Consider the following 27,936-nt stretch of genomic DNA (forward strand, 5'->3'; position numbering starts at 1 on the left):
GACTTTTCTTATTTAAAAAGCATGCAAACATGGAAGATGCTGCCAGATTTAAAACAGGGTGACTGACAAAATCTCCCCGTCGCCAACGGAGCGATAAGCTTGGAAGAAGTGTAAGCGCTGGCACGATGCCAGTCATAAATCCATTCTCTATACTGACAAGGCCAGCTCATATCCTATGCTGTATGGCCGACTTGTGATGAAAAACGCAGAACCTTGAGTTTAAACGTGATTGGATGAAACAACACTGAGCACAATGTTGTTCTGTGTAATACAGCGATTGCAAAATGGTGTTCTGGACAGCATTAGCTAACCCAATTCTTCACAGCTGTGTTTGGACATGCCAAAACCTCATAGCATACCTGGGTCCCGATTACCTAACTTCTGTAGGAGGAAATCCCAAATACTACTCCAGAGTTCTATCTTGGTTTTGAATAAATATGTTAGAGTAGATATGTTAGAGTTGTCCGACACATTTTCAGACAAAACTGGAAGACTATTTGAGTTGTGGGGCAGCTGGAAGGGTCCTATTGCAAGTCAAAAAATGAAAATTCTCAAGGCACAGTATACATCAAGGCAGGCTAGTTTAAACGGAGATATTTACCTATTGCCAAGGTCATTGCTTTGAGTTTGTCTCTGACTAGTTTCACTACCATGCTCTTTTGGAGTGGAGTAGAGCGACAACACAGTACTGAACGGCATCGCTTGGCTAGTGCAAGAAATTTATCTTCTAGTGTAGGTTCCAGGGCATAAGCTAGAGTCCTTCCATCAATCACTAGGCCCAAGCTGGAAAGCACAGGGGAAGAGGGTGGATAGAGAGGGGTGAACCCAACAGTCATGTTTCCAGTAGCTTCGTCTATTGTGTTGTTTGAAAATTTAGACTCTACACATTGCAGACACTGTTCCAGCAAGATAGCACATGTCTCCTGAAAAAAAATTCAAAATAAATACGCTTGAGAGAAAAGAACATGTATTCAAACGTTTGTGTTTGCTGTATATTTAGGCATAAGGAATATGGGGAATGTGTTATATTTGCTGCACTGTTAGTTTTAATTTCTAATAATCTTTTCTATTCACTCTAAACACACTTCATTCTTGCAGAAGATATGACAGCAATGAGGACTCGAAAGGCTTAAAATCTAATTCCTCTTTAACATGCAGTATTGTATGCTAAACTAATTTCTTTTAGCTCCTTCTCAGAATAAGTGTGCTGGGAAATGATATAATCAGTATCAGTACCAAGTTAAGTACGGTGATGAACACCATGTACACGCCTACAACTCAGATCAAATAGTTATGCATTGTTAAAGGCCAATTAAAGGTTATTTAAGCTGAATTCTCTCTCCTAGCCATACTCAACTAAAAGATGTTATTGAGAATATATGAACATTTAAAATGAAATGCTATTGGTCTTACAGCAAAGTATGACAAAAAAGAAAGATCATGGAAAATCAATTTACCAGTTCAGTTGATACACTCAAGAAGGGAAAATGTTGTTATCTTTTCTTCCTTTTCGAAAGAAATTGGAGCTGGATACTGCTGGCCTACCTCTCCTCTGCTGATCTGAAGTCCAATTTTATCACCCCATTAAAGGACTATAGCACTATCAGTCTGGTTCCTTGTATGTTAGACCGTATCAGTAAACTCTTTGTGACTGTCTGCTTGCAACAAGTTGAGCACAGGAAAGATCAGTAATTCAGAAGAATTAGAAAAGGTCTGTTAGGAAGCAAGGCATTACTGTGGATGTGGTTTTCTGACTCTCAGAGTTAGCATAAAAATTTAAGTATTGCTTCTATCTCCAGAGAAAAAGCCAGCTGAGAAAACATGAATGACCGAGTGATCTAAATACTACATTTCAGCGGTGTAAAATAAAGCACAAATTCTCTATAGGTAATCAATTGTTTTCTTCCTCAACACATGTTTAATAACAGGTTGTTTTTGGAGACCCATTAGTGCCAATAAGCAAAACATGGGATGTTTTGAGAATGCATACCAAAGAAAGGCATTTATGCTGCTATGGCATATTTTCATTCATGGTGGAGCCCACTACACACAGTTACATGTCTTCAGTCAGTTTATGATACATGACACTATGACTTAGAAGCATGATTCTCTGAAAAGTATTCAAAGACATGTCCTACCTGAAAAATACGGATGAAGCAGGAAAAGAAGGAAAAAAAAAAGAGGGAAAGGAAAAAAAAGGCCATCAAATTTTTAATTGTACAAGTTGAAAATAAAGCAAAGCTAGTTCACAAGTAAACTTGTGTATTGGATCTGCTTACTGGTGATTCAGCATTCAAAGTGATGATTTCTTCATCGTGATCTAGTAACTTGCAGGCATATGCAATATTAACAGCTGTTTCTTGCTTGTCTCCAGTAAGAACCCAAATCTGCAACCCAGCTTTGCGCAAGTTTGCAATGGTTTCTGGAACACCATCCTGTAAACGGTCTTCAATGCCAGTTGCACCTAAGCACAGAGAAAAAGCAAAATACTGCACATTAAATGATCACTTAGGGTTCACCTCAAATTGTAAGTTTGGATTTTTCAAAAAAACCAGCCGTCACTTTTATTGGGAAACAGCTAAACTACCAATGGTTGCAAGATTCAGGCAGCTTTTTTGGGGTATCGAGAGAGAGGAGGAGAAAGTAGCTGGGGTAATCAGCTGCATCAACAGTCAACAACAAATCCAGAATTCAAAAGTTCAAAAGCAATCTGATGCCACTTCTAGTCTCAGAGGTTCACAAGGCTAATGTATCTTTGCTTACAGTCTCTCTGCTCTGTATCTTCACCATTTCTTCTGAATGTTGCTAGAGAAGGTACTGTTGCTTCTAGGAGATCATTTCAGTTCCTAAGGGTCTTAACTGCCTTTCCTCAACTAGAAGGGGTCACTAGAGATTTCTCCCTTTTGAAGGGGAATGACAGCAGGACTGCAGCTTGGCAACGGCACATTAGGCTGCAGACATAAACTTTTTCCTGCCTGTCTGCTGCTCTTTGCTGTTGCAGAAAGACACTGGTTGCCAAATGAGATATAGCAGAGAATAAATCATAAATCTGTTGCCCATGATGTGAAAGTAAAATGTGGCTTTTTCACGCTTTCAATGTATCTTTCTACCTGTTTGTAAGAGACTGAGTATCTTTCCTATGCTTTCATAAATCAATTGACAGAGACAAGATTTTCAAATACTGTAGCAAAAGCCACTCAGGACCAAGTTCAGTGTCACCACTGATACATCAGTGCTCCACTGAGTTTCAGAGAGGCTTCAATGTGAGGAAATGTAAGCCCTCACTACTAGCGAATGAGGAGGTGACAGACACGCAAGTTACCTGGACCAACAGGAAAAGCAAAGTAAACTTTTCTCAGCTATTTGTTATTCCTATGGTTGTTCCTTGAAAAAAACATTTTAGGAATAGAAGTCCACCTGAAGTCTGAGCACCAGTCACGTAGGTGGAAACACATTCTTAGGGCAATGTTGGGAAAGCTATTATTATCCAGACAGTGTACAAAGGAAAAGGTATTCCTTTTCCAGACTCACTTTTTTATTCCCACAACCTAATCCTAACTGATCATTGCAAAATACAACCCACAGTATGAGGTTCTTGGGGAATGACTAAACGGATAGTTTACTTCTGGCTAGAGCTCACTTATTTGTCTGGCAGTTCAATTTCACTCCCCCCCCCGCCGCCCAGAGCGCAGCCAGAGCCAACAGGCACAACCATGGTGGGATCTTCCTGATTAACGTGGTCCGACTTAGTCACCTCATGCTCCCCTTTAAGTCAGAGGAGAGAAACAGACACTTCAAGGGTGTGATTCATCTAATCCTAAAGCAGATATCTAAGACAGACCAAATGAAATGCACTTTCTTTTTTGTCTCTCCATTGGTTATATGGGGAGCCTCAGAGATCTGTAGTAGATACATCAGAAGTTGGGTGAGCTGGATCTCGTCTCCCAGAGACAGGCACGTTGGCAATTAGTGAAGGTTGTTATCTCCAACAGTGTTATGGCTGTCCCAGTTTCTTTGCCAGAGAAAGCAGCTGGATGCTTGGAGTAATAGTGAATATATATACATTTTAGAATCTCAGTGCATTCAACATCTCAACTCGGCAGAGGAAGAGTATGACTTAGTTCTTGGAATACACTTTACATACACTGATTTTAACTGCATCATTATGAAGTACTGCAATCCCCTTCCACAGAATACAGAGGCCCTGAGTGCATCAGCTGAACCTGATGTATATGAGAGTTGATGCCTCTCACAAATGCAGTTTATGAGCTTTGCTTTATGAGTGTCTCTGGTGCCCCTGGAGTCATGGAAGTCTCTGACATGTTGAAGTGGCACTAAGCTAACGAAATTCTGTGGACAGTTTGGGCCGAGTCCTCCTCCTGTTTAGAGCAGCAGTTCCCATTTATGATATTGTGTCAAATTCATCCCTGGTATTACTCCACTCATTTCACTAGTGATAAAATGATAGCAGGAGCAAGAAAAACAGGGTATGTCTGTTATCTTAATTATATCCCATTCCTTTGTGGTGCTGCATGTGACAGCCATGACAAAGTCCAAAAGAAGCCAATTTCTGTACTGTCAGAAACCATTTAAGGGAAAGAACGGATTTCATAGCCAAGCTTTCAGAATTTTTAACACATTTTAATTTCATGTCCAGCTCTCATTTCATTACCTAGCAGATGCAGATTCTTCTCTATCCGCAGTGCTGACTGAAACAGAAGTTCTTCACGATTTTCAATAGAGGATTCTGCTTCTAAATGACTTTTTAACCAACAGGCATACTCTTCCTTGCTGAGAACCTATTACAAAGAGTATGTGAGGGCACAGTCAATGTGATGCAGAGGCCTTCATACTTTATAGAATAAAATGAAAAAGAAGTTATGAATCAAGAACAATAAATTAATAAATGCCTTCAGTAATCTTTGTCAAGACTCTCCATAAAGGCAAACTAAGAGTTTGCATTTACTTACTCTTTTTGCAATACAGAGGGTCCGCAGCCCATCTACAGCATACAGATTAAGGTAATTCTGGGTTTTGCTTTGGATTTTTTTTTGATGTTTGCCCCGAGGGTCATCTAAATAAGAATAAAAAAAGAAATTAGTGATTGAAAAATAACAGCAGCTGAATGGCCTCAGAGAATAAAAACTTGTCTATAGTACTCACTGTACCGGCACTTTATAACTGATACTTTTAAAGAGCTGCTGATGTCTCCTGGGAAACTCAGGCAAAACATTCCATTTAGAAAAAAAAAATCTTGTCTTTTTGTTCTGCCTTTTCTGTCTTCTCTCTTCAAAAGTCATTGTGAATGTGTGTTAGGAAGACCTTCTTTTTCTTACTCCTTATTTGTTTGGCCTGAATACTTTAGGAAATCATGACAATCTTCACAGCAAACAATACGGTCAGAAAGAGAAGTATGATTTCAAATACACTACTAGCAAATGCACATCTCATCATGTGCAGAAAAATGACACTTACTTAAAAATAGCACTTAGTTTTCCACCAAGGTTAATATCTCAAAAGAACCAGAAACAGTGCTCTGTTTTGTATATCTAAGTGTATGAAGGTACTTCTGTTACTGCTGTACTGATACTACCTATTGGACTGAGTCAATGCAAGAAGTTCCGGGTGTGACTGTGATTTCATTTAGAAGAGAATTTACACTTGTGTAGACCTCACAGCTAGCTTCTACCTTGAATGCAGCAGCACAACTTCCACTTATCTTTACTCTTCACTTAAAGCAATGTGTAAGAACTCAAAATCAGGACTGAGCATCTGTTCCTTTTCTCTCTTTAGCTGAGATTGGTTCAATGTGCTCACACTGTGATCAAAAAAGAGTAATGAATATGATGGTAACACATTTTGTTCCATCTCATTACCTGAAATGATGTCTTCAAAAGTTAAAAGCAGGTCATATGCATCTTTTTTATCATCTAGGATCAAGACAGGTTCATGTACAATGTACTGTAGTAGCAATCTTAAATAATATGAATTGCAGAGTTAGTACTAAAGTAAATGTGCAAGCTGGTAAGCTTTTAGATTGGAACCATTGAGTGAGAATGACCAGTACCTTATGGCAGGTTTTCCTATTCCCTGATGTCATATTTTTTTTTTTCTAAAGTCTGCACGTTTTTTGGGGGTGTAGAATAATTTCAGGATTATAATTTTGTAATTGGAGCTGTTCCTTAATGCAATATTTGTGTTACTGGTACTTGCACAGTAACCAGTCACAGAGTTAGGTGAACGCCACTCATAACCAGAAGTCTGAGCACTTGAAGAGGCCTACTATGGATGATCTCAGTTCGCCATTGGATGTGCTCACCTCTCTCAACTGACCATTCTGAGAACCTATGGGCACTATATCCTTATATTAAGCACTTAATACTGGTATCTAAATTAGATGACACAAGTATCTTACTGTTTATACTTTTCGGTGCCCATTGTCCCAGTGCATTCATACCCAATTTGATCTTGCTATGTGTGACCATGTATACACATGTCTATCTGTCTGTCTATAAACTTAGATAGCATTCAGCACTTTCATATTTATACAGCAGCACAGTGTCTAACTGGGCATTTAGAGGCTCCAGCACAAACACATAGAAGTATTGATGTTGTAGGAAGGAAGGATCTGGGAGCTTGGAAACCCAATATTCTGTTCCTGTTATCTCAACCACGTATCAGCACATTTTACTCACTGTACAGCTATTTTCTCACCTTTAAAGACTGTCCTATCCTCTCTAGGTCTGTAAAGCTGGGAGTGTACACACCCAGCTGTTCCTAAGGGAATCCATGAAGATTGTGATATTTCATGCATACCTTCATTTCAGTTCCATCTCTGATTAAGGTTGTGTGGTGAATACTGGTAGGAATATTCTGGTGGGCCTGTCCATCTATCTGTTAATGCTACCTACGCTATCCCTATTGATTTTCTCAGAGGGACAGTACAGATATATTATTCTGGAAGAACATCCCTACAAATATTATTTGCAATTGGAAAGCCCTTTCTTACACTATACCTTGTGGCTCTGACACACACACCACCAGGTTCCTTCAGAGGCTATTAAAACAGCTCACAACTAGATTCAGCTGCAACATAAAGCGGAAATATGCATCTACTGAACTGGCAGCCTAACACAGTTTCATTTAGCTTCTTTTCTATTTGTGCATGATAATCTTTTTGGCATATGTGACTTGGCTGTGTAATATAAGAGATTTTTTTTCTGGGAGAAGTACTGCCGCAAACCTTCTTGGAGGCTTCTTGTATTAGTGAGTCAGCTTTTTTAACTTTAGAAGAATAAAGTAGGCAAGCATTCTTCCTAATTTATTGTGATACATTACTATTCTAGAGAGAAATGCCATATTTTTTGCATATCCCACATGGAATTGTCTTACGGGAGTGGCTATTTCAGTCACTCACTGATTTCAAATGGTGCAAACTTGAATAGGTGCTTAAACACATCAAAAGCTGTTTCTATCCCTTCAAGGTTAAATGGTGTTAATCACTTCAGTTCTGTCTGGATACCATGGGTGCTAATGCAGTGATCATAATGTGAAATGCTTATACCACCTTCAATGAACAAAGACAGTAATTCTCTACAAGTAGAGATGCGCACACCATTTTCTGTGCGAATTCTCAATTCCAGTGTGGAAGACTGCATGTCCCTCCTCCACCAGCATACCAATGACAGCTAAACCCCCTTCTAGCTCTTCATGTGCCTCATCAGTCCTACCCTGAGATTCATCTTGTGCTCAGAAGTTAGAAGGGGGGAAGGAATCTCTTGCAGCCAAAACCCAGTTGTGGAGATTCTTTTTAGCTGGGATGCAGTGTCTATGCTGAGCAGTGTGACCACATGCACCATGTCAGCGAAAACCAGCAAATAAGTCTTCTCCAGAAGAATGATAGAGAGCTAGTGGCGTTCTGCTTGCCTCATTTCCTTCCATAATCGCAAGCTGCAGAAAGCCAGCCCAGTCATTGTTTTCTCAATGACTTATGTTCACAGTTTCTGTGCGAGCTGGGTATTGACTCAAACAGTAACTTTCTTATTTATGAACATGGGGACTGTTGAGATAAGTAAAAACAATACACTCTTGGGAATCATTTCAAGGCTTTTGGAAATATCTGTATGCTGTCAGAAAACGTCAGGTTTCACAGTCTCAACCAGATATTCAGCCAGAGCAAATGGAGTCAGTTCAGAAACTTTTTAAGTTTTGAAGCTTATGGCAATTTCTGATTTTCTGTAAGACACAACTGAAGCTACAACATAATACTTTTGCTTCTGATTTGGGGCTGTTCCTCATGTCATATTTTAAAATACTCTTCCTCCCAAACAGGGACCTTTGTGTCTGATAGGACCCTGTCATGCCATGTGATGTTTGAGTTGGGAGATTACAGGCACAATGTTGCCTTGGTCCTTCAGTCTAAGGGCACAAGTACCACAAAGTCTCAAGATGCACGCTTGACTGGTGTACAATTTACATGTCCCTGAAGCACTACGACAGCAAAGAGCGAGCACTGGGATTAGCTGTTATGTTGATTCACTTATTGGTCAATTCCTTGAAATGATAAATGCCTGAATTCTCATAGCATTACATCTCCTCTCACACTCACATTCCACCACCACCAGAGAACAGGATGAAACCACCGACAGATCCCGCAATTTAGGTAATAGCCACAGCATAAATCTTCTGAGGCTTCCTCTACTGGGGGAATACCTCCCTGTAATGGGGAAAAGATGTCGTTCCCTCAGGAATTGACAACATATCCACTGGCATGAGGATGCTGCAGGCAGTGCAAATTCAGTTCCGGGAGTGAAGCTGCTCAAGAGAAATGTCAAACGTTTTTCAGACAGATCCGCTGAAATGTACGGAATTACTGAAGCCAGCAGTGGCTTAGAGGGCTAGAAAACAAGGGAAACTGCTTATGAGGTTCTAGTGGCTGCATTTTACATTGCTTGCAAAAGCAAAATATACTAAACCTCATTGTTCAACTTGGGCTAAAAAACTAAAAAAAGAGAAAGGGCACAATTTCAAAGCCACCTTCAATTTGCTTGCCTGTAAAGATGGTGGAACCGCTGTATTTGCCCAGCTACAGAATCAGCTCACTGCCAACACCTATCTTCAGGAACTCTTCTTCCCCTTCTCTGACATGCACCACCTCTGGTAGTGTTGCCATTGTTTGGTTTTCTAACTGGCCTTGTTGTTTTTACCTAGGTGGGTCCTAGATCTGCCTGAAATTTGCCTGAAAATTCCTTGATCCATTGAGTTTACTGTGAATGGACACAGCAGCTTCAAACATAGTCTGTTATATGGTGACAAAATATTTAAGACTTGACATAAAATAATCTTTTCTTTTCTTTTTAATGCTCAGTTCTCATTCTGAGAAGTAATTTCCAAACATTATTTTCTAGGTATGTTATTAGAAATTCTCAGTACTACAAATTCTCTGTTAGTACTTTGGAAGGAAACAAGTTTCCACAGATGCTCTATGTACCTTCTGTGACATCAGATCTTTAATAGAAAATTATTCATGAATACTTTGTTGTTAGTTAAGGACAAGTTGTTCTTAATTTTTTTGGCTCAGCTTTGATTTATATGGCTGTAAACAGAAAACTAATGCCAACATTTTTCTGTATTTCATTAAACTAAAATTACACAGTGTAAGCCTTTCACAATTGTTTACTCCAACTAATGTCAAAGTAACCACAAAGTCAATGCATTAGTGAAGCATGGGAAGTACCTCTAGCACTTTCGGGCTCTGTCCATTCATACTGGGGTAGCCTTTAAACACTGGATTAAATTCAGTGTTGAAAATACAGTAAATTAGATGCAAACTGATTCATGCAAACTGAAACCCGTGTGTCTCCTCTAAATTCTGAAAGCTTACAGGGTTCTTCTTGAGTCCAACCGATTACAATTAGCAGCTATTTAAAGTTGTCCCTGTTTCATGCGATATCTGGGTGCTGGAGAAGTACTCCATGCTTTAGGGAAGTACTCCATGTTCACAGCTACGCATCTATTCCCTACTAGTCAACTACATATTTGAAGCCAAGATTTCTCATCTGAACAGCATCTCTCCTTTGCCACAACCTTTCTGTTTTGGTGGCTGATTGATTCACAGTGCCCTTTAGTGTCATAGTCAAACCAGCATAAATGCGTTGATTTATGCAAACATGTTGCAGCAAAAGGACATAAAGATTCACAAATGAAACAGAGAGGAGAGCTGCCATAGGAAGTGCTTGGGTTTCATATAAAATACTCAAATAGCCAAGCACTGCCAGGCAGGTTTTCCTGAAGAAATATAAGTTGCTTTGGCAGAGTTTCAAGAAATTCCTTCAAAATAATGTTTGCTAGTGGAAGATCTTGTACAGAAATTAATTTAACTCATTCTTGTAAGGTGAGGAACCAGTAATCTGTTACAGAAAATTTGCTATAATAACAAAGTATTATAAAAGAAAAGAGATGGCTGCCATTCTACCATTCCCTATATTCACAACAAAAGCAGGCAGGTCTACTAGAGAAGGCAATAAGATATGACGAGTTTTTCAGCAGTTAACCAGAACCGCCTCCCTCCCATCCCCACTCCCACAAAGGTAAGTAAGAGGTGTACCTGAAGAGCAGGGTAGAAGAAGATCCATAATTACTGAATCTGCTCCTTTAGTGTAAACATTTATTTCATCTGTGAGAGGATGTCTGACCACTACTGACATCCTCTTCCTGACGGAATCAAAGCCCAATGTATGTAATACTTCAAAGCTTAATGTTCCCAGGTGAGGTAGCTCCACTGATACCTGGTCAGACAGCCTTCCAACCAGAGAACAGTTATATGCCCTTGCTGCATAGACGAGAGCAGCTTCATCTGGACTCTCTGCTTCGTAACGGAGTTCTCCTTCCTCAGGTCCACTCCCCACGGCTGTCCGGCCTTGCTGGGAGTTGTAGCCGTTGTTATTCATCTGCGCAGAGTATGCCAGCTTCTCTTCCAGTTTTAATAAAGTGCTATCCGTAGATGTAGATGAAAGCACACTTAAGCCAAATCTGTGCATTGATTTGCTTGTAGCTAGACTAGATGAACTGCTGCTGTTAGATCCAGAGGTCAAGCGACTTGGAGTGAATCTTCGTATGAAGTCTTCTATGGTTTTTACTGGAGATTTTAGTTCAAATCGATCTCTAACCTTGAGAAGTGAAAACCAAACCAATGAACAAAAACCAAAGAGAAGCTGTACAAGAAATCCGACATTGTTATTCAGACTAAGCAGCTCCAACTAAGAGGAGAATTTCTTTGAGAACAAAAAGTAATGGCATTCGTATTTTGAGAAAGGAAATGGACAAAACTGACTCAACAGCAAAAAGCTTACTAGAACTTCAGAATTGTGCCTCTGTGTGAAAGCATGAATGTTTGTATTAAAAACAGTTTTTCTTGTTTTACCTGCTCAGATATGACTAATGGACAGACTATCAATGTTGCACCACCACCAGTAGCGCGTACCAAAACCTATCGTTAGTAGGAAACATTGGCATTCTTTGTGCATATTCAGTGAAGGTAGAAAAAAAAAAGTTAATGAAAGAGTTTTCTGTTGAGAAGCGTGGTATCAGAAAAGTTTTATGAGAATATGCCAATGTCGACAACAATCTCAATAGGAACATGTTGAAATAAATAATTTCCGCTGTCTTCTCTTTCAGCATTAAAGCATTTTGCTTCAGTTTTATCACTCATCTCCGTTGACGTAAATCTTTTTTACAGATACAATGTTATTAATAGTAATAGCATATTCATAGTAATATATATTAAATTATTGTATAACAGTGTAGCATTCCTGGAACAGCAGAATTGAGCATTCTCCAAATGTTTCCCTGGCACAAAAACATGTCATTTTGCAGACTAGTTCACTTTTTATTCCAATCTGGAACAGAAACAACTCTCAGAATTTTCTCCAGAATGGAAATTCCAGTTGCTGGCTAGCTTTAATACTACATTCCATTATATTTTTGTCTTGCAGATCATCTTGGGACTGCGTTTTTGAAATTCTCATTCATCAATGACACTGATTTAGGCCAATTCAAGCAGTAATGATCATTATTTCTCATAATGAGCTTAAGATGCATCTTTTACATAATTTAAAAGTTGAGCGATGTTTTTCAAGTATATTCTCTTTTTAAACTTTTTAAAAATGTCTCAGCCTTTTCTTAATTTAATCCATACATACAAAACATTCACAGACAGCTTATATTCTTTTCCGGGAAGCCTTGCACACTTACAAATTAGTTTCCACACATACTTACACACATACTTACATTTATTAAATGAATATAAGTTATAGTACAAGAAATTGGGAAAGTTTCAGAAGGATCTTGAAATTGTCAATGAAAGCGTATCTTACCTTGAAGGTAAATGAAATAGCTGACATACTCCATTTAACTAATGCTTAACTAAACCCGCTCAATCACATAGCGGTTCTAAGAGTTGTCTCACAACTGGTTCTAGTTGTTTCTCATTAGAGCAGGAGGTTTTCATTTCCCCAATTTACAAGATAAATTAGTACCAGTGCAAAAGAGGCTTAAACTCTCTTTTGCTGTTTCTTTAACCCACCTTCTGTCGGGGCTGATTTGGTGCAGTAACCACGACTGTATTACATATAGTCAAAGCAATGAAGAAGTCAAAAATGTCACATAGTTCTGGACTTAGATGGGATAATGGCTGTTCGTGGCTCCTCATGACCTCCAGATGCTTTGCACATTCATTCACCTTTTCTAACAAGCTTGGGTCAGGTGTGATGTCCTTCTCCTAGTAATAAACAGCAGTGATTAATATCTGTGATTCTGCAAATTTCCAAAGCAGCAACAAGCAATCAAGGCATCCAAAGCAGTGTCAATATCAAGAGTTTTATGGTGGCCTTACACCACAGAGTGGAGGTGGAGAGGATGTAAGACACCCATTCTAGACAATAAACAGTTAACAATGAGACTACTGATAGAAATGGAAATGTGAGTAACTGTGTTATCAACTTTTTCACCACAGATAATTATAGTGGCAATATTCATCTACTTTGGGGGTAGTGGATAGGAGAAGAGTTACATACTAATATTCCTCCCTCTCTAATTCAAGACACTTGTTATCTATTACTAAAGGGTGGTACATTACAGAGACCAAAAGAGTGGAAAAATTAGACAGCAATGACATTCAAAGCTCGGCCTTCCATCAGCACAATAAAATGAAACTATCTTGGGTTGTTTGTTAGAGAACAACAACCATCCACACATTGGAAGGTAATTAATGTGGTTTTTTACATTGAAACACAGAGCACTTTCCACACTATTTCATCAGCACTTTCCACTTACTTAATCTATTTCTTGTCAGAGCAAACTCCGGCATTTCTTAAGATAGGAGGATGCAAGGATACAAAAGATTAAAAGATAAACCGACCTAAGGCTCTTTCTTCAGTAGAATTTTATCTGCTGATGCTCAGCAGCTGATGAACATGAGCAACCGCAGAACCCCATGTATAAAAACTGCAGCTTGGAATTGTACCAAAAAAGCTTACTCCTGACTGAAATCAAGAAGTTCCACCAGTGCAAACAGCATCTATGTATGTATCAACAGTATTGATATTTGTAATTTGTTTTAAGGGTGAATTTGTGTCAACAGTGCAACAATGCAAAATCCCGAGATAAGACAAGACTTGGCTTCTCTGCTCTCTTATTACCATTTAGCTCATGTAAAACGTCCACGGAATTACAATAGTATAAAATAAATTAAACAAAGCGAAGTTGTAAGGACATAAATTCACCAACATTTTGAGATGTAAAGTGTTGTTTTTTTTTAAATACAACACATGCAATCCACTGATAAGCTTGAATCACACTAAAAATTATGCTACGGTGTATGTCAACAGTGTCTAAGAATTGGAATACAGAGTGTCCAGCCCAGCACTTGTTAGTTTTAAAATCCTCTGACAAAAGAGAAAAGAAGAAGCATACACAGAGCAATTAGAATCCCTGACTTCAAATCTTACGCTACTCTCAGCTTCTGCAGATAAAGGGAAGGCACACATTCTCTTTTCAAAATCAAGGTATAACTAAAACAAAGGTTTCAGATTGTCTTCACCTTTGTAAAGGTTGTTCCCACAGAGAAGGTATTTAGATAAGATCTCTGCCAACACTTGACTGGTTTTGTACCAACAGCTGTGACTACAGAAGAAAAAAATGCCAAGATGAAGACTATAAGAGGTACACAACATGCTACGGATTTCTTTACCTTTCCCTTTTCAGGACGTTGTTCTGTTAAAAGATACAGGACACTGTGCATTTAGTTCTCATGACTTACCATTGGGCTACTGAACGCAGTGTGCTTCGAGAGTATGCTTGCTCTTTTTGCTTCAGCTCTGCTACCTGTGCGCCGGTGGGTTTTGGTGCTCTGGCTTCTGTGGACTACTTTGATGCTCTGATGGCTGCAGATACTATCACGCTGGGATAGAGTTCCTCCTTTTGGGGCTGCCTCGTCTTCCTCAGAATCAAGTTCTTGGTACATTGCTAAGCGTTTGGCTATCAGTAAAAATACAGAGGGAGAAATGTTGCGTATGTTAAACGTGGCTGAGAAAGAGGGGGAGGGACACGGTGACTTTATTCAAGTGATCTGGTTTTAATATTATACTGTGCTTTCAGAGTGAGAATGAATGATTCCATTATCAGGGGATAACCAAGTCTAGTCCTAATTGATTGGTGGTATCTAACGGAGGATGCAGATAACGTAATTAGAAATGTACTGCAATACACTGCCCCCCTCATCATCCTCCCTCTCTGAAACGCAGTTAGACTCTGCGGTAACTCACTGCATTCCCGAAGACTATTCCACAGCTCAGCCTGGTGAAATCAACCAAATAATTTGGTCTTTCACTTGCAGTCTGAGAAGGAAAGAAACAATCCAGAAAATTCTCTTGCCCTTTCCAACAGAATACAGAAATTTCACAGAAAGTATTTTCCAGCAAAAATGTTGCATCTACCCAGCACCAGTTAACTGACATCTGAAATGCCCTCAGAACAACACACCTACAGAGCACTACTGCCCTTATTTTATATACAGAGATGAGGTACAGACAGCATAAAAGCCTCGCTCAAGGTCAGGGCCATCTGGTGCAGAGTGGAGACACGAACCCAGATTCTTGACTCCTCTCCTGGTGCTAAAACCACCCTGGCGTCCATCCCTTCCTCTCTGAACAGCACGGTAGGAAGGACAATGCACCATGCAGTATCAAAACCACGGTACCCTCACCTGCTGCGACACTTGTTTCTGTCACAATTTGCTGCAGTGAGCCATACCTAGTGTACACAGAATGAAAGAGTTTTTCCAAATGATACATTTTAGACCAACGTTTCCCCAGTCAAGAATCCGACTACAACAGTTAATGTTAGAAACCGATCCTGGCAGTTTGATATACAGAAGTTAAAAAGGAAACAGAAAGAAGAGGTGTGAAACAGCTGTGGAATCCAGCCCCTCTAATGACAGGCTCCGCTTAGCTCTAACTGATGTATAACATATTTTTCCATTCCTAAAGACCATGGGCACTTAATAATCTGGGTTATTCATTAGGCAGGCACATACCACTTTAACAGGTATCTATTTATTCCTTCATGAGGTATTAATTGAAAGGCTTTTCATTATACTATCAAAACAATCCACGCTATCCAGATATACAGTACACGTTACATACTTGTGGCTCGGCTTTGTTTCGGTTCTCTGGTGTAACAAATTAGATTTTCCTATGTCAAATGATAAATCACTAGCATGTAAGTTAATTATTCAGGCATTTAAAAAAAAATAAATTTTTCTTCCAAAATACTTCCTGAGAAAAATCTTGCATTACCTATAGTGAGTTTGGCATGGGATCACTTTTAACATAGCTAGCTTTATGATCAAAGAAAAGCCCATCCTTGCCATCCGCTGCAATTTTCAAACATGTTTTAGCTGTCAGAAAGCAGTCAGAGGAGTTGAAATCAGACCACACGCAGTACATGGCGATAGCTCTATCAGTACAGTATCGTACATCAGAGGTTTTTTCAACTCCATTTGGAACATGTATAGGCTCTGTCTGAAATGTGGGAGCTGGGAGATCTTCCCAGTCCTGGCTGTGAACCCCATCGCTGCTCTAACTGCATGCCCAGGTATTCACATCCTGTGCTGCGCTCTGTCTCCTGCCGGAAGAAAATTTAGGCCATGGAGGTAGAAAGGGCCATAGTGCATTTGGAGACATGGAGAAGAGACTGCAGGGCACACTGCAGACCGCTTCTGCCCCATAGCTCGAATACAGCCCTGCAGCCCAGGCCCTGAGGCTGATGTAGACTAACATGGATGACTGAGGAGTTTCCTTCATTAGCATTATTTGGTGTGACGCATGCTCCTCTGTGTCATGTAGTGGGAAAGAGGTTGAGCAACAGCCCGTTCAGTGCTGTTGAGGGCAGCTGCTCATTGAGCCACAGAGCTGCAAATGGAAGAGCACAGCACCTTGCCTTCTTTCAATGCCTACCTTGTCCTTTGATTCATATGACAGAACCTAGAAGACAGCTCAAAAAATTAGGGAGGTCACTGGTCTCCTTGGCCCTTCTGTTGCATGGTAATGAGTTGCAAGGAAATAAAGTTCACTTCACCTGCACAGGCTGCTTCCTGCAACTTGTTGCACGTGCTTTGGGTAGCGCAGTCCTAACCTGTCCCATCACTCTTGCCCACTAATTCCCACTTTATTCTACTCTGTAAGCCTCTGTGCATTTTCCCAGTGGAAGTGCAGATCCCTATACTGTGAATTTAATTCAGCTGATCATAGGTTTGTCTATATCAGAAGGAGTCTACACTGAGGGCCCAAAGTAATCTGCAGCGTTTCATAAGCACTGATCCAGGCCCTTGATCAAGATGTGAGCCAGGCTGCTAACTGTTCCCCCCCAGCATCCCAGTTTCCTTCCAAAGGAAACCCAGGCATGCGAGGAAGGAAGGAGCCATGTGGAGATTGTAGTGTGTCACTTTAAGAGGACGTCTCAAGTACCAGAATGGAGTGGCACACTGAAGGACTTCTGCCCTTCTCTGCACTGGGGAAGAATGATGCAGTACACATCTGGGGAGGTATGATGGAGCCCACATCCTGGGATGAGGCCTGCGGAGGGTAGTGCCCAGCCTGACAGTGCAAGCTCTGCCTTAATTGTCCTTTGCAGGCTCCTAGCTGCATGCTGCAAACCCCAGGTTGAAAAACCATTGCTCAAGATGACACACCAGTAAGGTTTTCTGCACTTTACCAACGTTTAAGACTTAAATCAATCATAAGAAGCACGTTTTTGTGCCTTATCTTTACTAAGGCTCTTAGCAGCAAAACCAGTGTCAAGGTGTGACACGTCGACACTCAGCCTCTCTCAGGAAAAGTGTAAGAAAAGCTTGGATTTGCCATAGGGATAATCTTCCTCACTGTGGATGCTGGGCATTTGAGTGGTAGACTGACAGAATGCTGCACTTCTCGTAACAAGTAATATTCCTTGACAGGGAAAGGACTGGCTACAGTGACTCTTTACAGCTTTGCAAAATGTGCTACCCAGTTGGGCCAACTCCCTTCCTTTTTAAAAAAGGACATACATTTTCTTTAATAATCATACCTAATTTAAGCTTCTGCTCTGAAAATACATCTTGAAATACATGACTCCGAAGACCCAGAACTGATTATCATTTTATTCCACGTATAAAAACTCTATGGTTAAGCAGAGAATGCAGTTCATGCAAGTTATGCTTGCATACCATATCTCTGTATTCTTCATTGCTCTTTATTCTTTCTCACATTACATCTAAAAATATTTTGTTTATTCAACATAGCAAAAGCTGTTTCCTAATGCAGCACTCAGCTTATTCACTGGTATTATACCAATAGCGCGGTCCTTTCTAGTCTATGTAATACTAGCCATCTCTTGGTCTCTATACAGGTTTTCATTGTAGCACATTCATTTAATTGTTCCTGCCACTGAGAAAAAGGGAAAGCAGATGCAAGACTAGAATCTCATTTAACCAAGTTAAATGTAATTCTTTTGATACAAATGGTGTTATTTCAGTTTTATACCAAGGTAAGCTTGATAACAAAAAAACAGGCCTTAGCACCTTTCAACATTTTCTCAAGTAGAGTCTTACATATTATGCAGCAAGAATTAAGAAGCTTGAAGAAATAACGAAACCCAGTTCAATTGTTATGTTATGGCTAAGGTTCACAATGCTTCAGCTGTGCAAAGCGCGCTTATTTGGGAACACGCTGTTCTCATCACCCACTCAGCCCTCTCTGATTCAGAACCTTTTCCTGTGAACATTATAACCTGAAAGACATTGTTGTGGGATGCTTTTCAGTTTCAGCACGGAAAACTGATGGCCTTGATCTTTTGTCTAATGGAGAGTTTTTTATTAAAGGCAAAGGCACAGACAACTTTGAGAAACACAGCAATGCAATTCATAAAAGTCAAATTTCACTATCCTCTAGTTCATTTCGTATTTATGGCACAAAGAAGAAACAATAATTAATACTTATTCCATGAACTTTCTCCCATCTTTCAGAAGACAACAGTAAGCTATAAATAAAACTCCTGTAGTAGCTGCTAAGTACTTGAAGAGACATTCTTTTTTAAAAAAAAAAACCACTTTTATTTAATTATTTTTTGGTTTTGCTTCTTTTTGTTTTACCTTCCATGCTATCTGTGTTCTACGATGAGGCATCCATTTTGCAGGCTGATGGAGACACCGTTGCCACACAGCCAGATGTTCCATTAACTAGAAAAGTGGGATCAGAAACTCTAAAGGACTTCCCTTCAAGCAGAATAAAACTGCAGACCCCCTAAACCAGAATAATTCAGCTCTCAGTGTGTGGGCCCTAATTTCGCCATGGGATTATTCCGTTTTGCCCCAAACCATTTGAATGAGGCTGTTACTGAACTATCTTGAAGTAAATCTAGATGTGCAGTACTTACTCACACCACCACACCACCTTATTTCCTTATTATGTTATGAGTGCAAGCTTATGTCACTCTGAAGTACGCTCTAGTGTCTACATAAAGAGTCAGTTGAGCAGCTAGCATGGTATAAATTTTGTATTGTACAAGTGTGCTAACATAATCTGACTTAATTTACTTTGCAAGAACTTCCCCATAAGGACAAGTCTTGAGATTAGAAAACACAAAGACTTTCCTTCCTCTTCCCTCTTGGCATCCCCAGGGGCTTAAAATAAATAACTTTAAGTCCTTCATTAAGAACTCTTTACATAGAAATGGAGATCATTCCTACTTTTCTGGAGATTTTCCAGAGCAACTGTGAGTGTAGGTATATGCTTAGAAAAAAGTATTACCTGTCTCTAAATATGAGTTATTCTGTCTTCTGTAGGATTTAAAATGGGGCACTCCCAACGCACTGAGTTCTACATCTGCTGGCACCAGTTGTCTCCTCAGTTACCAATTACAATTTTTCAAACAGCAGTAACAAATGTAAAGAGAAACTACAAACAAGCTATACAGAGTACCTGAAGCACCCAGTCCTGCTAAAGGTTTTGATCTTTCTGGGGAAGGCCTAAATGGATGTTGTGGTTCAATCCCAGCCAGCAACTAAGCACCACCCAGCCGCTTGCTCACTCCCCCCTGGTGGGATGGGGGAGAGAACTGGAAGGGTAAAAGCGAGAAAACTCACAGATTTAGATCAAGACAGTTTAATAGGTAAAGCAAAAGCCGCTCACACAAGCAAAGCAAAACAAGGAATTCATTCACTGCTTCCCATGGGCAGGCAGGTGTTCAGCCATCTCCAGGACAGCAGGGCTCCATCACGTGTAGTGGTTACTTGGGAAGACAAACGCCATAACTTCGAAAGTCCCCCCCTTCCTTCTTCTTCCCCCAGCTTTATATGCTGAGCATGACGTCGTATGGTGTGGGATATCCCTTTGGTCAGTTGGGGTCAGCTGTCCTGGCTGTGTAGCCTCCCAAATTCTTGTGCACCCCCAGCCTGCCCACTGGTGGGGTGGTGTGAGAAGAAGAAAAGGCCTTGACTCTGTGCAAGCACTGCTCAGCGGTAACGAAAACATCCCTGTGTTATCAACATTGTTTCCAGCACAAATCCAAAACACAGCCCCATACGAGCTACTATGGAGAAAATTAACTCTATCCCAGCCAAAACCAGCACAATGGACTACCCTGATTTCTGAAGATTGTCAAATTGTAAAGGTGGTAGATGAGAAGTCCCTTTGGAAGCAACAGCTGCATTTATGGAAAAGGTTTTATTGATTTTTATGCCTTTTTTTTTTTAATAAATCCAATTCTCCAATGTGGCTGGAATGTTCAGTCTATGTTCTCTTGACTACATACAAAAGAGTAAGAAAGTTCCACTACCAAACAGCCCCCCAAACTAAGAAAGATTTTTTTTTAATATAATGCAGTTTCCTATGAAAAGTAGTTGCTGGCCAATCTTCAGCAAGAAAAAATAGGGAGCAGAAAGAAACTTCTTTCTCAGATGTAGTGATTAAGAAACTTCGCTAGGCAAGAGAAAATCACTGAGGTTTTCATCACCTGCCTTCACCCCCATAAACTTCTCTTATTCTTATGTTGTCTGGAGTTTTTTTTCACAGTCATTGGAAGGAAGGGAAGGAATGCGAAGAATGAAAAATTCAGATTTTTCACATTTGTGTGGTTGCATTCATGGAGATTCAACTTGTGTTTTGTGAAAAGTTCCATACAATGGGTGGCTAAAACTAGAAAAATGGAGATCACACCCCACAGCAAGAGTGCGATTAATTCAGCGTTTGGACAACAACCAGGACAAATGTCAGGCCAAGAGCATCTGGTTGTAGCTAAATCATGTAATGATTTTCAGAAGTACAGTCAGCTTTTGGGCACCTACTATCTCTGGGATTAGCAGACAGACTTGGGACATGGCCAGTTCCAAGAATTGTTAGAAGCTGGCTACTAGCCTGAAGGGAAGAGCTATGGTATGGCAACGTAATTTTACATATAGGGAAACAGTCCCCTTTTTTTTGGTGCTACCATTCTTTTGGGCTAGGATGAAGTACTGATTAGAAAGGTATTTTTTTGTGGTGTGTAGCACTCCTCTGCAGTATCATCTTACTGTGGAAGTGACACATATCAAGGTGTTAGCTTTAAGAAGTAACAGATAGATACAACTCCATCCATTTCTGGGATTTAACTAGAGTATAGTGCCAATGGGTATTCTATAAATGCCCAGGACATTTATGAATGGGACAATCATTCTTCCACTTGGAGTGGTCCATGACATACCCTGCTCCTGAATTAACACTCTGTGAATCAAGAAGAACCTTTGAAGGAGACGACAGAATAGATTTAAAGAACACAGGTCACACAGATGTGAGGTGGGAATTCTCTTCACCCGTATTTAGAATTCTGAACCACAGAGAAACAGGCATGTATTAGACAACAAACGTAGATGTCTAAAACAGGTCTGATGAATTAGATCCTACAAATGCTTAATTTTCTCCATTAACTGTAAAGTCACTAGATGACTGTCTTCCATACAAATATCTAAAATCAGGTAATAAGAATCCCATCCCTATCAACATAGTCTCCACAGGGCCCAAATGGGCAGTGCGAGTTCCCATACTTTGATCCCTATCAGTGCATAATCCATCACCAAAATATTATAGGTGACCTCAACAATGATGAATATTTGATAGAGCTTGCATCATGGAACTGTTGCTGAGTACACTCACACCTTCCCTCACAGCCTCCACAAGCGTTCCTGGATTCCTCTTCGGTGCTAAGCTCTCACATAGTGGTACCCATGAGTAATATTTTGTACTACCTCCAGTTGGCTAAGAGATTCTGTCCTACGCTGGTGCAATTTATTGGCCTCTATTATTCATGTTTTTGTCACCTCTTGTCTAGACTAAAACAATGCAATACTCTTGGGTGTAGCGCCATCAGCCTCATAAGAAACTCAGAGCTAATACAGAATTCTGCAGGAAAATGTTTTCTCCAGCAAATTCATGAAAACTGCCCCTTGCTCCCTATACTACCTAAAAAAAGTATTAAGTCTTGTTCAGGGTTTCAGTTTCTATTTTAGAAGCTTTTCATTGCTTCAACCCTGCACAAGGTCCACATAAGCCCCTGTGATGAAAACCATGATTAAAATGTCCACATCTGATGCGAAACAGAACTCTCCCTCGTAATCATAAAGCTCACCTTTCACATAGGGAATTTACGTGGCTTTGTGGAACAAATTTCCAAAGAAAATAAGGACACTCCCACCACTCAAGAAAAAGACATGCTGCCTCAAATATACCAAACCTAACACAGCGTAGCATATGCCTTTTAAGTAGCCCCCAAACCCAAAAAATTGTGCACTACATGCATAGGGAGAGGAAGAAGGGGAAAGAATAAGCTACATGTAAGGAAGGTCACACGCATTGCTTAATGCACTAGTGGAAGGAACTCAGATATGACGATGACAAATGCATTATACCAATCCCTGTAGAACAGAAAAGAATGGGATAACTGCTCATAACTGAACAAATTTTAGGGAGAAAAGCTTATAATGCAGCACAGAGAAAATTTGTGAAGGCTATGCACAATCTGTTGACTGAGTAATTAACAGATATGCAGCAGTGCTAGATTATGCAGCAAAAATGCTTCAACAGAAAATTAAAGTTCCAAACTGAGGACATTTCAGACCTCAGTCTGCCACTGTAGGCATAACTTTCCCCCCGCGTGTGTGTGCATGGCTGAGCTGCAGAATATAGGGCCTCTAGATGACTTCAGAGGAAAATTTGCCAGAACTTCTTAGCATGGGAAAAAAGTGTGTTACATCTTAGCCTTGTTCTTGGATATGGCTGAATGGAGCTGTTCTGACTGAAATTTCTCCCCCAGAATTCACGCCTGAGGCAAACACCTGGCATGGAAAACTTGAACTAAACAGTTAAAGTTCTGTAAAACTATCTATAACTGAAAACAAGATCTTATCATGAGAAGGGTCAAGCAACTGGAATAACAGGCATTGCTACCCAGCCACAGTAGAATAACAAACTTAGGCCAAAGAGCTGACAACAAGTGTATTCCCATCCTGAGCTATCTGCTTTTACAGTAGAAAATTACTTGTTTCAGCTTTTGAATCTTGACCTGTGTACAACAATTTTAAATTCATTTCTTCATCTAAAGTGCTACTCAGTGTTTGATTCCAAGTAACAAACCATTATGCCTGAAAAATTACTCAGATAAGCGAAGAAAGACACAGATCATCTTCGAAATAGATAAGAAAAGGCAGATGCATTTTACTTCATTTTCTTGCATATATGGCAGCCTCAGATCACTTGCCAAGTGAAAGATTTTAGAATTTTCTGATTCATTAAATCTTCGGTAAAACCTGAGGCGTAGAGCTGGATGGCATCAGTTATAATATATGCCCCAAAACCTCAGAGGGGAATTCAGATACTCTGGTATAAGACACAGAAAAGCAGCTGACAAATCATTTGCAAGCAAACACACAGCAATGAAATGTTGTTTGTGCACTCCCTAAAACCAGAAAGAACTGTGATAGACATTTTACCATATCTAAACAGGAAGGTTTCAGCAGCAGAAAAGATAAGAGATGGTTATAAAATCAGACTGGAGAATAAAGCTAACAAAAGACTTGAACAAAGAATAGTTTTTATTGTGTTATTAATCCTGATTATAGGGAACAAAATCAATAGAAATTATCACCATTTACATATAGAATGATGGAGAAAGACCTATATCCTGTAGAGGAGAAAAAAAAACCAAACTACTGTGTATAAAATATTGTCTATTAATTTTGTGTCAATTTAAAAATTATATTTGTCAGAAATTTTATACTGACTGGAGTTACAAGGAAGCCCAAACATAGCTGTACGTGACAAGAATGACTGAAAAAAGAATCAGTTTTTTTTATGTATTTATTTGACACTTCTGTTTGTAGTGAAATTCACTCTGCTTTCATTAACATTTATATTGTAATCTGAAATCGTAAGAGGAAAGCATGCACAAACTTAGATTTCTTTTAAATATTTAACATTTGAAGTAAAAAGATCTGAAACTCAATACTCAAATTCAGGAGCCTGAGTTCAGCCTACTTATCAGCTGGTGATATCAAGCTCATAAAAATACCCTTTCTGCACTGTTTTAGTTGACAGTACCATCATCATTCCTGCAAGGAACAGAGTACACTCTGAAATTAGTATAAATAAGCAACCAATCAATGGCAAGGAAGAATAAAAAAAGAATGAATATTCAGTGTCACAAGCACAATTAGGAGTCCAGAAACACACTCTTAATTCTAATTCTTCTCTCTTACCTACAGTACAGAGGTAGGAAGTCACAGCTTCTCCCTGTTTAAGTTCTTCTTTCTGTAACACTGGGATAATAACACTATCCAAACACCTAGTTTCTTGAAGAAGAGTGCCTTGAATGTAAGGTCTCAGTACTATTTTAAAGTGTATATATACATATGTATGCAATCCTTGCATAATCCAAAACTTCAAAACATCTTTTTCCAATTCAGAATTTTATGAACTCTCTAAAGCATGTTTTAGATTTTCCAGTCTATTTTGATTATTTCTCTTACTCTGTATCTTATTTGTAAGCCGAACTTCTGTAACTGTCTTTGAGAAAACTTTCTAATTAGTGATCTTTATATGTCACGAAGATTAAGAAACTTATTTTTTGCAAATAGGAATGCAATACTGTAGCTATCAATATTTTCCTGCATACAGACAGAGTATGATTTGAAGAGTTAAGATCTGTTATGTCAAAAATGGTAACAACAAAATGTTAGAGGAAAATTACACAAATTACAAACAAATCACAAAACAAGAAATTGCTTCATAATTTTAAAAAAGGGTGATGAGATGACACAGGGATGACAACCCTCACATTCCCTGTGACAAAGAGTGACTTTTTAGTGTTTCAAGAACCTGATACATGGGGACATACATGTGGTGTTCATACAGCAGCGAAGATACCTTAATGCAGACACCTGTCACACAGGAGAACTGTAAAGAATCTGACAAAGGTAACATAAAATATGCTATTAGATCAGGTTATGTTTCTTGTTAACATGAAACCCAGCAGCTTTGTTTACATTTATTTCTCAGCACAAAAGGATAATCTCATTCCAGGTATTCAATCAGACGCTAATCTGGCTGTACGCTTACAACTCGTATTTTACATAGTATACTTCAAACACACAAAACAATTGTGATACCAGTGGCACTATTCAATTTGCCTAAGTTAGCCATGTGCTCAAGTGCTTTACTAGATCAGGAGCTAAAGCCAGAAGCTTTAACTGTCTTGACAACATACTATAGATGTGGTTACGGAACACTTGGACAAGATTGTCATTGCTAGCTGAACACTGACATCAAATTATACTAATCTGAAAACAGTTATTATGGAGTTTCCTGAGTGGATACATGCAATTTCTTTTGTTTTTCTTTTTGATTTAAGATTACAGTAACTTTTATATCTACTTCAGATTGCCCAAAGTACAACTGTTAGATAGAAAACAAGATAATGAGCTTACCGTTATCATCATGGGAATACTCTATTCCAGAAACAGTGCATCTTCGGAAAACCATCTTGTTTTCAGTAAGTGTCCCAGTCTTGTCTGAAAAGATAAACTGCACCTGACCTAAGTCTTCTGTGATATTTAAAGCTCGGCACTGCAGCTGAGAGTCTGTTTCTTCATCATATAAATCTTTGTCTTGATGAATAAAGTATACTTGGCAGATTTTAACTATTTCAATGGATACATACAAAGAAATTGGAATCATAACCTAGAATACACAAAAAGAAAGAGAATTAGGAGAAAACAAAAGCAAGGATACAATAAATTAGTAAAATCTAGTTAACTTGGTACTAGACTAGAACATAAAGAGGCATGTACTGTAAAGTTATTAGCATGTTTGAAATGAGTTTATTTACTGTGTTAGATGAGGAAAACCCATGGTGATTTGCAGAGCTGAAATGTATTATTATGTCTAGAAGGGTGATGATCAAAACTTGGACAAAAACTTTTGGGCTAATAAGGTGAGCTTGAAACTAGCTGGGAAAGACAAAGGAAAAAAAAACACCCAAACAGACAGTACAGTCAGAATCCTGTAAATGTGAAAGAATGGGATAAATTTATTCTGCATAAATAATAGAGTGTTTACAAATTCACTTTGCAGGAATACAAGAAACAAAATGAGAAGTGTAAACCTCTCCACAGGAACAACGTTTTTGGCCTTGGCTTTTGCACTGCAGATTATTTGAATGAAGAACACATTTATAATTGCTGAAGAAAGATATATGAGAAGAAGTTTCTCCAGAAAAGATTTTAAACTGTTTCCTGAGGATTGTCATAACTCCATGAAATACCTAATTTGCACCTGAGTTTTCCCTGCAGATGTTTTTCAGGACAAGAAATTCCTGACTGCGTACATTCTTTAGCTTGCTGAATTAGATATGAGGGATAAATTATAGGATGTACATAAGTGGCAAATGTGGTTATTTAAACAAAAACTACAGTTAAAGGTTGCTGTTTAAAGAGTTCTGTGGTGAATTATTTTAAAAATATCATAACCCAATACTTTAGGGTAAAAAGTAACTTAACTCATCCTTTTTCATTGCTTTTTATAAAGGAGTTGCTGCCTCCAGCAACGCAACTTCCTCTGGTGTCCCACTGGGCATACTTCCACATGTCCCAGTGACATGAATCTCTGTTACTTCTCTTAACTTACCACCACCTTCACCATTCCATAAATTTCTCTTCATGACCAAAAAACTTTGTTAACAGAGTTTGTTATCCAGCTGAGATATGGAATTGTTAAGAGCCGTATCTTTGGAAAGCGGTTAAAAAAGTATACAACTTATGTTCACCCAAAGTGGCACCCACAGTCTTTGAGGTGTTGTTCCACCGTGAGTGGATATGAAGCACAAAGCTTGTTTTCTCCCAGCAGGGCCCATTGCATCCTATCTCTTCCTACTTGTATAAAATAAAATAAAATAAAATAAAATAAAATAAAATACCTGAGTCTTTTGGGAAAGGTTCTCATCAAATGATTTTCTTCTCCAATGGCAATGGAGCTCTGACAGCTTACTGTGTGCACCAGTTCGTTTATTTTTCAGAGAAGTTATCATCTTTTTACCACTGGGTAGACCACTTCTTTTGTTTAATTTAGCTTTCTGGTTATATATTATCACATTCTCTATAGTTAAAATTTAATTTTAAAGTGACTAAATGTACTTCTTTTTAGTGCTTGATTAGCTTCTTCCATGCCTTAGTGGTAGAAGGGGTACTACACATGCTGCACATTTATAACTTTATTACAGCAAACTATGAACACAGGTATGTACAACTTGATTACCTGGAAAACTATGATCATTGTCAGAAATAAATATACTGAAGCTATAACAGGAGACAAATATTTGCCATCAGGCCCTGGAACATCAAATATCGGTTTCTTCTTCTCCTCACCATATTGCCATACCCATAGGCCATGACCTGCAGAAGATTTGAGAGAGAGAAAAACGCTAATTAACTCCAAGGAAAAATGCTTATGGTATGAATTTGTTCTTAGAGTTGAGTTACATGGGAAAGTGATATTTGTTTTCAGTTATTCTGCGTGGCTTCTGAAAAAGGCCCCAAACCCATGTTTTTTTCTGCCTTGGGATTTAGGGTTTGAGAAGGGGGTTTGTCTAGCCTTAAGGACAGCATGCAAGAGTCATTTCACTAACTTCATCCAAATAAAGTGAGCTGGCTAGTCTAAATTAGTAGTTTAGGCTCTTTCTGTAATCAGCAGAGAAAAAGAGACTTCTTCAGAAAGTGATTCATTTCAGTGATATTCATTGTGTTAAAATGAAAGAACTCCATTGACTACACCTGGTATATCACTAGCCAGCCATCACTAAACTAGTTTCAGCTGGATAAAG

General features: G+C 39.1%; 1 protein-coding gene across 1 annotated transcript in view; it reads right to left on the reverse strand.

The window, feature by feature from the left end:
- ATP10A (ATPase, class V, type 10A) overlaps positions 1–27,936 on the reverse strand; it is a 116,393-nt gene that overhangs the window by 15,601 nt on the left and 72,856 nt on the right. Inside the window, exons 6-14 of the mRNA XM_009323697.1 lie at positions 27,372–27,508; positions 25,547–25,799; positions 14,318–14,535; positions 12,584–12,778; positions 10,607–11,168; positions 4,971–5,074; positions 4,673–4,799; positions 2,280–2,464; positions 602–923 (exon numbers count right to left, since the gene is read on the reverse strand). Of these exons, the coding sequence (XP_009321972.1) occupies positions 602–923; positions 2,280–2,464; positions 4,673–4,799; positions 4,971–5,074; positions 10,607–11,168; positions 12,584–12,778; positions 14,318–14,535; positions 25,547–25,799; positions 27,372–27,508 (2,103 nt within the window). The remainder of the gene's footprint in view (positions 1–601; positions 924–2,279; positions 2,465–4,672; positions 4,800–4,970; positions 5,075–10,606; positions 11,169–12,583; positions 12,779–14,317; positions 14,536–25,546; positions 25,800–27,371; positions 27,509–27,936) is intronic.

This window comes from Pygoscelis adeliae, unplaced genomic scaffold, assembly GCF_000699105.1.
Source record: "Pygoscelis adeliae isolate BGI_AS28 unplaced genomic scaffold, ASM69910v1 Scaffold50, whole genome shotgun sequence".
In the NCBI taxonomy this organism is placed as follows: Eukaryota; Metazoa; Chordata; class Aves; order Sphenisciformes; family Spheniscidae; genus Pygoscelis; species Pygoscelis adeliae.